At 53.2% G+C, this 9,915-nt stretch overlaps 4 protein-coding genes across 4 annotated transcripts; 2 read left to right on the top strand and 2 right to left on the bottom strand.

The window, feature by feature from the left end:
• Positions 1-25: 25 nt before the first annotated feature.
• Positions 26-916, top strand: E0L32_010574 (uncharacterized protein; the record flags this gene model as incomplete). The annotated part of the gene is made up of 2 exons (XM_031133208.1): positions 26-354; positions 424-916. 2 exons carry the CDS (start codon positions 26-28, stop codon positions 914-916), a joined length of 822 nt encoding a protein of 273 aa, XP_030989493.1.
• A 2,131-nt stretch (positions 917-3,047) lies between these two features.
• On the top strand, positions 3,048-3,521 carry E0L32_010575 (uncharacterized protein; the record flags this gene model as incomplete). The annotated part of the gene is made up of 2 exons (XM_031133209.1): positions 3,048-3,203; positions 3,276-3,521. 2 exons carry the CDS (start codon positions 3,048-3,050, stop codon positions 3,519-3,521), a joined length of 402 nt encoding a protein of 133 aa, XP_030989494.1.
• Positions 3,522-4,011: 490 nt separating this feature from the next.
• Positions 4,012-4,562, bottom strand: E0L32_010576 (uncharacterized protein; the record flags this gene model as incomplete). Its single annotated transcript, XM_031133210.1, has 2 exons — positions 4,012-4,230; positions 4,299-4,562. 2 exons carry the CDS (start codon positions 4,560-4,562, stop codon positions 4,012-4,014), a joined length of 483 nt encoding a protein of 160 aa, XP_030989495.1.
• Positions 4,563-5,723: 1,161 nt separating this feature from the next.
• Positions 5,724-8,781, bottom strand: E0L32_010577 (uncharacterized protein; the record flags this gene model as incomplete). Its single annotated transcript, XM_031133211.1, has 6 exons — positions 5,724-6,416; positions 6,877-6,920; positions 6,982-7,116; positions 7,172-7,460; positions 7,511-8,371; positions 8,488-8,781. 6 exons carry the CDS (start codon positions 8,779-8,781, stop codon positions 5,724-5,726), a joined length of 2,316 nt encoding a protein of 771 aa, XP_030989496.1.
• Positions 8,782-9,915: the final 1,134 nt, after the last annotated feature.

Below are 9,915 nucleotides of genomic sequence, written 5' to 3' on the forward strand. Positions count from 1 at the left end.
TGCCGCCCCAGCGCCGAGTATAGCAATGCGCAACCTCAAGGGGAAAGTTTCCATCATCACAGGCGGTGCTACGGGGATAGGACTGGCACTCGCGCTGGACCTGGCCAAGGAAGGCGACGCCAAGATCGTCATAGCTTCGACCAACAGGGAGCGCCTCGAAGCGGCCGCAGTGAAGATTCGCAGTGCTGGTGCGCAATGCCTGCCCATCGTGTGCGACGTGTCCGACAAGAAGGCGGTCCAGAGCCTTCACGACGAAGCCGCAAAGGCGTTCGGCCCCTGTGACGTGCTGGTCCTCAATGCTGGCGTCACCACTGGCGGGCCCCTCCTCGACCATCGAGAAGAAGACTGGGACTGGTAAGTCTTTTTGGCAGCCTGGAAGATGCGTAAGAGTTTTTCTCCTCGGGCTGAACAAAGGCGATTCAGGGTCTATGGCGTCGTGCTCTTCGGCGTCACCAACTTCGTCCAGATCTACTACCCGGAGATGTGCCGCCGCGGGGCCGGCCACATCGTCATCACGGGCTCCCAGGCCGGCATGAACCCGACCTGGTTCTCCAACCACGGGCCCTACACGTCGGCCAAGGCGGCCGTCATGGCGCTGGGCGCGGCGCTGCGGCTCGAGGCGGCCGAGCACGGCGTCGGCGTCACGAGCGTCATCGTCGCCGCGACGCACACGGACATCATGCAGTGCGAGCGGGCGCGGCCCGAGAGGTTCGGCGCGCCGCAGCAGGTGGAGAGGGAGAAGCGCGTGGCGAGGCGGATCCCGGCGTCGGACGTGAGCGGCATGATCGTGAGGGGCATCAAGGAGAACCGCGAGTGGGTGGCGACGCACCCGGAGCTCAAGGGGATGCAGAAGTCGTACTTTGATAGGATCTTGAAGAGCTATGACGATATCGAGGCCGGAACCGCTACAGAATAGATGAATTGGACTCTCTTATCAGGAGGAACCTATTTCAGTCTTTTTGAGGGCATCGGAAGCAGTCTCGAGGAGAAAGGAGCAGCCTGGGAATCGGGGAACATTCATCACGCATGCGTCAACATCCGGCGGTCTCTGCCGTGTCCTGAAAGAGCTTAAAAGACGCATAACGGGACCACTCGAGGTGCCAGTGATCGACATGATCACCTAGAACATCCATGGACAATTAGGTAAGTGCTAGAAGCAAGGTTCGCGTGTCGCGGAAGAAGAATGGCGATCCTAGGCAGATCGTTGTCTCCGGCCGGTCAAACAAGATGTTCAGACGCATCACGCCGGTCCAACCGCTCTGCCGGCTTTCCGAATAGCTGCTTCAGCAGACAGCCATGATGTCGTAAAAGAGCAATAGACCAAGAGCCTGTTCTCTCGAAACAACTGTGGACTCGCTCTCGTCATTGTTCCGAAATCGAAGCTTGGCGTCCCCACAGCCGGCACAGCCCCGCTGGAGATCCCTTTATTTTACCTGGGGCGGATCATCCTATTTTAAGCATGAAGTAGTGCGACCAACTTACCTAGGTAGCCCTTGCAACGCTCAGCCGCAGCCCTAATGTTAAATGAAAGGGACCATGCAAGTGTTCTTACTTTATCATGCCACGCTCTGTACAAGTATGGCCTGACCTCTAGCATCTGCTCTCCGGGACGCCAGGCGCAAGCCACTGACGTGAGGGCAGCCACCAGAAGCAAGTCAGCATTCTTCGAGCACGGCAGCTTTTCCATGCTTGCTGAGGTGCAGACGCCACCACCCATCTGACGTGCCATAGACCATGGTTAAAAGTGCTAGAAATAGCATCGTAAGCTCGATTTTAGCAAAGAAACTCAGCACAAGCGCGACGGTAAGATGTATGCCGACAGCACGCGTTGAAGTCTCCAGCTGGATATAGACAATGGAAAACTCAGGGAGCAAGCCAAGCTCACAGGTCTTCCATTCCAGTAGCCTGTAAGCAATGGCTCCCGCACATTGATGGAGCTATGGCGGTACGACTCCGCACTCATGTGTGTCCATACAGAACCCTTCCAAACTTTCCAGATCAATAACCCTGTCCACACTTGCCTCAATGGAAGCCGTTTCGTTTTCCATAAAGAGTAAACGAGAGCATCTCTGTCCAACTGGTGGACCGATCCCTATCGTCACTATCGTAGTACAACAACGGGTAGTCTGAAGTCTGCGAAGTCTGCCTTGCGGTCTCCATGTTGCAGATAGATCATCAGCGCCATCGCCTTACCCCGTGCGCCAGCAGTGGAATTCTTCTGGATGAATGCCGCCACTGCGGGCGAGACGGCAACTTACGCCCTGATCGGTCAGGAGAAAAGGGTTTCTTTTCATGGCGATCCAGCCCAATGTCTCACTTACACGGGTGTGCAGCCCCGTAAATCTTGTTTCGGGATCGGCGAGAGCTGAAAGAACACCATGACATCGCATTGATGTGCATAGTGTGAGCTTCTCAACGTTATTCGATCGATTGGCGCACCAAGCACTTTGTGGCTTCCACTAGATGCGGGTCTCCCTTGCTCCCGCTCACACCCACGGACCGTTGGCTAGGCTTCTCATTGGCCCCCTGACCTTGACCCGGGACTGACGTCTGGCCTACTCTTTGTATTCATCCGCTCTTACGGCTCCAAGAATACATCCTTGTTGAGCCTCTGAGCTTGGTCATACACTGACTTGCGGGGCATGAGACGAGCTTTGCTTCGGACCAGTCCCAGAAGCGCAAGTATCAAAGTTGGTGGAATGTTGATCATGACCTGAGCACGTACTGGGTCATCATCATATACTGTTTCCTGTCAGACGGAGCCATCTTTCATCCGACGTTGCAAGTCTCGATTCGGGGGTAGCTTCGTTCAGCGTGGGGACAAGGCACATTCAGGTTGAAGATATCCTGGGCATTATGGGAATTTGTGGAAGTATGCTAGGTTTTGCAGTGTGCCTGAAGTATAATCTCGGCAGCAATGTTCAAGGCCCTAAAAGTATAAAAGGGTGGGTTGCAGCCGGTGTTGGATATTCATCTTCAACCAGATCAAACAGATCAACAAGACCAATCGAGTGAACAAACTATTCTTACTATTTCACACTTTCACAATGAAGTTTGCCATCTTCTCCATTATCTCCACCCTCCTCATTGCCGTCTCGGCCGCCGGCAATAGCTGGTATGTCCCCGCAAAGGACATCACCTGCGCCGGCCACGACGATGGTCACATCGAGTGCCAGCAAGGACACATTGACAATGCTCCTGTCGTAAGTAGAGCCCCTTTTAGCCCGTGGTCCACTCTCACTTGATACAACAAAGTACTCATGCTAGAGACATAGGTTCCCCTGGACCACCCAGACTCCAACACCACCCCGGCCATCAAGGGCCGCGAGGCCAACCCTCTGCAGAAGCGCGTCACCTGCAACATTGACGGCGTCACCCAGGGCCTGGCCTGCTTCACCCACTGCTTCGCCATTGGCTATTGCAACTCTAATTGCGACAGCAAGAACATCTGCCACTGCTCCTGCATGGACAAGACGCCGTGGTGGAACCCGATTGTCTGCAGCAAGACTTCGTGCGCCTAGAGGAGCACTTATCGTCAACTCAAAGTGAGAGAGAGGCGAATGCTTGTATCGGTCTGCCTGTGGCACTCTTTCCTTTTTTCTTTTTCTTTGGACCAACACTTGTTCTAAATGTGTGGGTTGAAGAGGGAAATGTCTAGATGGCACACTAGGGATAAACAAGTTCAACACCACTCAGGCAAGACCAGGTGCGGATTCTCTTGTAAAAGGCGGAAAGGGAAAACAAAGGCTGTCGATCCTTCGGCGACAGCCGGAGATGAGTCGGATGACTCTTCACGACGATTTTGCAATTACTACAGCTAGTGGGGTTTTATACCCTCCCAAATACACGATCGTTGCGGTGCAGACGGTGCAGTCCTATCTACACATGTGTCCCTCATCCGCGCGGAAGCCTCAATTCCACACAGGAAGGGCTCATTTTCTCAACTTGCTTGAGACTTCGCTGTGTGTGTAGAGAGTGACACGAAAGGCTGGCTAAGTTTCAGAGAGCTTTTTAGAAACTTTTAATATCTTCGATGCCGAAGCCCAGGGGAACATCCCGAGACGGCTGGCTGGGGTCCCAGTCGAGTAATCGTTTTCCGTACACGCAACTAAACAGAATGCATTTGACAAGGTTACTCAGGGAAAGCGCTTCTGGTCCACCCGCTGCTTTGATGATGTTGATAGCGCCCGTCAGATGGCTTGCTGCCATGCCCATGTCCCGAATCGCAACCTGAAGCACGTTTCAGTTAGCTCTCGACTCACATGCGCTCTGAACAGTTCACTGGGGTCGTGGCCTACATCGTCAGACGCCAGGACCAACGCTTTCGCGACAGCCGCACGACTTGACTCTACGCTCCTCTCCGAGATGGCCTTCTGGAGGTCTCGAAGATGTTGAAGTTTGTACTGGGCTGTCAGGCTGCTGAACTCCTTGGTCGGTGACACAGTAGCCAGGTGGCGGCAGCCCGAGAGTAAAAAGCCCTTCAGGAACTCGATATCCGTGGACGCATAAAGAACCCAGTTACTTCTGAGACTGTCCATATACTGGCCAGTATAGTTGATCATCGGGCAATGGGCTTGCGTTTCCGGGCCCACCACCTTGACGTCTTTGGGGTCTTGGTCAATACCGTAATACTCCACACAAGTGCGGTTGGAGGGAATCCTTACAATGGTCGAAGATAAAGCGTTCTCTGGCAGTCAATGAACCCACAAAGGTCGACAATGGCTCGTGAAGAAAAGCCCCGGAGACGGTCTGGGGGAGCGCCTGATGGACCAATCTTGAACTTGGGTGTGATAGGATCAAGGCGCTGTCGTCAACTCGGCGCTGCTGATCAAGACTTGCCGCTCCTTGAATCTCGTTGCAGCTTTTGCTGCGCAAGTAGTCCTCCGTGCGGCGCCTCCTCACCCTCGCATGTGCAATTCTTGCTTTGTGCGAGTTGGCATGGCGCATGGATGTCTGGCGCGAATCCTGAGGTGCCAGCGTCTGTTGGACGAAGACAAACTCCATCTCGAAGGGAAGCTGGCCGAGGTCCAATCTTCACATTGCCGCGAAATGCTCAAGGTGCTTATGAATGGTCCTTGGCAGAGTCTATCTTGCAGGAGTCTTGACAGATATATTTTCTTGATGGTTTAATTGGCCTTGCAAGGTCTGATGCCGACTCGGACGGACAGATTTGTCATCGAGTGGCCCGATTGCCAAGACTTGCTCCTCCTAGATTCGGCCTAGCGCCCGATCGATACCGGCCAAGTGGGCGTCTGAATAGTTGACGGAAGTTCATCAGGAGCTACCTCAATCTTAACAATCAACCTTGCCCTAGAACTCAGAAGGGCTATCCCACTACCTAAATCCAATGGGCTCGATGGATAGTCAAGAACTTCTGTTATCAGTCCGTCAACTAATCTGACCATCACTTGACCGGCCTACAAATAATATGGGACCTGGTCTCCAGCCTGGGCATAAATGGCATCCATGGCAGCCACAACATCCCCCGGCAATGGCCCCGCCTCGATCATGTCCAGGTTCGACTCCAGCTGCGCGGGACTCGAGGCACCGACCAGAACCGAGTCTCCACAGTCCTTATCCAGGATGCTATGATAGACCGTCCAGCGCAGAGCCGCTGCATGCCCTCCAATGCCATGTTTGGACGCTACCGCAAGCGCCTTCTCGGTGGCCGCTTCAATGGCCGGCTGGACGTAGAAGCTTCCATACAGGGCGCCGAGCGGGAGCTAAACGGAGGATTGATTAGCGAGGGTGATAAGCAGTGGCTCAGGGCGCTGAGCGACAGGACTTGCCGTTTTGTCGTATCTTCCTCCTTTGCTGGCCTTCTTGTGGTTACCGGCGAAAAAGCCACCTCCAGCGGGACTGAAGGCGTAGAAGGCCATGCCGTTCTTGCGCAGCACGGGGAACAGCTCTTTCTCTCCACCTCGCACGATGGCGTTGTACTGGCCTTGGTAGACGCTTGGCTTGACGTACCCATGCTTCTCGCAGATGTCAATAATGCTCTGCACTTCCTCGGCGCTGTAGCTGCAGAGGCCCCAGTGCTCAATTTTCCCCTCCCTATACGCCCTATCCATGGCTACACAGGCTTCCTCGAAAGGTGTGCCACGGTCAGGGACATGAAGGTACTCGATGTTAATCTGCTTGATCTTGAGCGCTTCAAGAGAAGCGTCGATCTCGGCGAGGACATTGGCCGTGGTGTGGGCGCTGGGGATGTTCGAGGTGACCTTGGTATCGATGACCAGCTTGTCTTTGATGGACGTAGCTCCGACCCTTGGCTCAGAAGACCTTGGTGCTTGAGGTGAGTACATGCGCGAAGTATCGACTTGGTTGTACCCGCGGTTGACGAAGGTGGTGAGGAAGACGGTCACTTCATCCGGCGTATCGAAACGGGCCATGGAGTCCTTGGTCATATCTCCAATCTATGCTAGATACGTCAATCCCAGAACCTGGTCTTATGTACGCTCTCACGTCAAGGAAGGCTTTCCTACCGCCGAGCCACCGAGGACCACGTTCAGGAACTTGTCTCCCTTGGGCAGCATATTGACAAGACTCGGTCGAGAGCCGATATTTTAGCTTTGAAAATTTTTTAGAAGACGATTTGAACAGTAGTGTTTTCTCCTTATTCGAAAGACTCTCTTTCCAAGGAACTCAATACATCTAGGGGTCATCTTTATACTTCCATGTTCGAGCTTGACCTCACAGCTCGTTGCTCCACAGAAACTTGCCAAGAGATCCTCTTTCCTAATCAGGTAAGTACCGTGACAAACCAACAACGTTGTTCATGGGAGACAATCACCAGTTTCATGGCATGGCATGAAGTCCTTGTGATATCATCGTTGCCAAGCCAAGAGCCTTTTCCTCTTCAAGACGCCTACACACAATCTGCAGACCGACCGGATGACCGTCATAGAGTTCGGCATCATCTGGTGTTGAAATCGGTATTTAGCGGAAGCGAGAGAATCTGCATAACACTGTGAAACTTACAGGACTTCCACACACGCTCATCAAGAGAGTTGAGTGGGACATAATCTGGATCGAATAGATCCACGTTCAGGTCACAGTGTGTAACCGGAAGCACCACAGAAGAGTAGTCTAGCCCATTGGAGAACATCGAATAGCCTAAGCAGGGTCAACCATCAAAGTGCTAGTCTGCTCAGCTTGGGGGCCATATTACCAGTGTAGTCGTATTTCCCCGGGCGTGCCGCAGCAAATGGGGCTGCCGGAGCGATGAATGCAACGACAGGTTCCCCGGACCCGGTAAGCTTGGCTGTAGAATTCCAGTAGTCCATGTACTCTTTCTGATACGCACGCTTCGCAACATTGATCGCCGCAATTTGAGATGCAGTCTTCTCAGCACTCGGTTCATGCCCATAAACCTGTGCAATCTGCTCACAGACAGGCTCTCCGGAAAGCGAGAAGGCTTTGTGTACGTCCTGACCTCCGTCGTATGTCCAAATGTCGTACTGATCGAGTTAGAGTGAGAATTCGCTTCGGGAAAAAGGGTAATACATACCACTATATCCACTATTCGTTTATGAGAAGGAGGGTTCCATTCAATCACCTTGTGCCCCAGTCTCTCGAGGGTTTCGACAAGTATTTTGAGCGCCCGAGTGACTGGTGGATGAGGTGACACTTGGCCATCGCAATACATGACGCCAAAAGCCATTGGCTTACTGCTGTGCAAAGCTTGTTGGAAGGCTGAATCCCTCCACGGCAGCTCCACTACCAGTGGATCGTGCAGCCAGGGTTTGGTCTCTAGGACTGCTTCCATGAAAATCTTGAGTGAGCCGGCCGACGGCGCTAAAGGGCCAGCAACACTCAAGAGGGAGCTCTGCCCGTCCATGCTGTTTGCCATCCCTTCATACGGAACCCGTCCGCTTGAAGGCCTCAGTCCAAACAGCCCGTTGAACGCCGCGGGTATTCTGATGCTACCGCCGATGTCCGTCCCCACCCCCAAGGGACTCCCGCGGAGGGCGAGGAGGGCGCCTTCTCCACCGGAGCTGCCTCCCACGGCTAAATGCCTGTTCTTCGGATTGGGAGTGTAGCCAATGATGTTGTTGATAGTCTCGCCCGCCATCAGCGTGTGGGGGACACTTGTCTTGCAGTAGAGCAGCGCACCAAGTTCTCTCAACTCACGCACGAGCTCGCTCTCGAAGACCTTCTCCTTACCTGTGCCTTTCTGACCTTGAAAGGTCCCGATCCAACCGACGTAGCCCATGGTAGTCTCGACTCCCTTCACGTGGAACTGGTCCTTGAGACTAATTGGAAGCCCGTGCAATGGGCCTACCGGCTTCCCGGTCTCTGCGAAGATGCCATCAAGTCTCTTTGCTTCGGCCAACGCAGCTTCGAAGAAGATCTCATGTAGACAATTGGTCTGCTCCCAGTGAAGAAATTAACTATCCCGTCCCTGACCAGCTTAAGTGCGTGCAAGAAGACTGAGCACTAAGCAGAAGTGTGTGTGTGGTGAAGATAACTTTGACCGGTACTGACCATTTGATGTGCTAGAGCTGCCCGGTGACAAAAGGCCCTGAGCACCTCATAGGCCTTCCATCTACCGGCATGAATAGATTGAAGTATGGTGGACGCCTCGGCTTCGGTGTATTGGATTTCGGACTCCGTCAGGAACTGTCGAATGTAGTCGCCCGTAACATCTTGCTGTTCTTGCGCCGATGGCAAAGTGCGGGGTAGAATCCATTCTGAAGGGATCAGGTCATTTACTGCTTTTCGCTTCTGCGCCGCCGCCGCCTGCCATTGCGAGATCTGGCTCTGGGAAGCAGTAGTCATGTCTACATGTAATGGAGGACATGTTAGTGTCTTCATTAAATTGGATGAGGGAACTTTCGTCTCGTACTGAACAGGGAGTCTATAGCTGTGCGGCTCTATTTTGTTCTGTGCATGTCTTGCCGAGACGACAGTAGACTTTTCAAGTTGCAGCTACCCGAGACAAAGATATATATGTTCGTGATCATAAGTAGTATGTGAGAGGTACAGGAGTGTGCTCCAATCTGACGTGCGTTGAGATTGACGAGATCGCAGCTCAAGACTTGGAGGTCCGGATAAAGATAACCGCCTGAGAAGAGAATGGGGTACTCCCCGTCGTGTACATTACCCCAAGTTACACGGGAACGCAGGGCTGCAGATAGGCCGAACCTCGATGGCCTCCAAATGATCTTTAAACAACCCGAGATACGAAGGGTCTCCAAAAGAAATCCTCAAAAGCCTCCAAATCGGGCTGAATGTCCCCAACTCAGGCAAAACGCCTCCAACTTGAACGAAGGGCCTCCAACCGAGGGGCAAGGTGCCCAATCAGATCAACTTTCCGGACATGGGGGGGTGCAAGACGGGTCCACACAGACATAGCGATACCCAAAGCACCGAACACGAAGCTTGGCACGACGGTGGCGATGCCGGTGCCCTCCGGCATTGTTTTTCAAGCGTCTCGGCGGCCCGGGCAAGCATCTCGGCGGTCAGGACGTTGGCCCACGCAGACATACCGATGCCCAAGGCATCGACCACAATGACGGTGGCAATGCTGGTGGCCTCCAGCAATTTTTCTTTTTCGGAAAAAAGAAGAAGAAAACAGAACCTGAAGGTAGGCGGCAAGGAGCAGTAGGGAAGGGCCGTCTCTAGCCTAGGAGTGCCTGCGACTTCCACGCAAGTTGCAAAGTGTTTTGCTTTCCACCTAGACCAGAGCCAACCGTTCTTGCTTCATAACATCTCCAGCAGCAATTGCCCTCAGCCCAGGGAAGCAAAGAGCAGGAGCAGTCCCCTTCCATCTATGATCGAGATGGGCATAAAACTCAGTGATAAACCCAGCCTGAGGAGCATGAAGTTGTTGTCTAGATCACCATCCTACTCTCTCTCTCGGTGGTTGTTTTTTTTTTTTTTTTTTTTTTTTTTTTTTTTTTTTTTTTTTAA

This window comes from Thyridium curvatum (genome assembly GCF_004353045.1).
Source record: "Thyridium curvatum strain D216 chromosome Unknown NODE_86_length_176648_cov_78.404728, whole genome shotgun sequence".
NCBI lineage: Eukaryota > Fungi > Ascomycota > Sordariomycetes > Thyridiales > Thyridiaceae > Thyridium > Thyridium curvatum.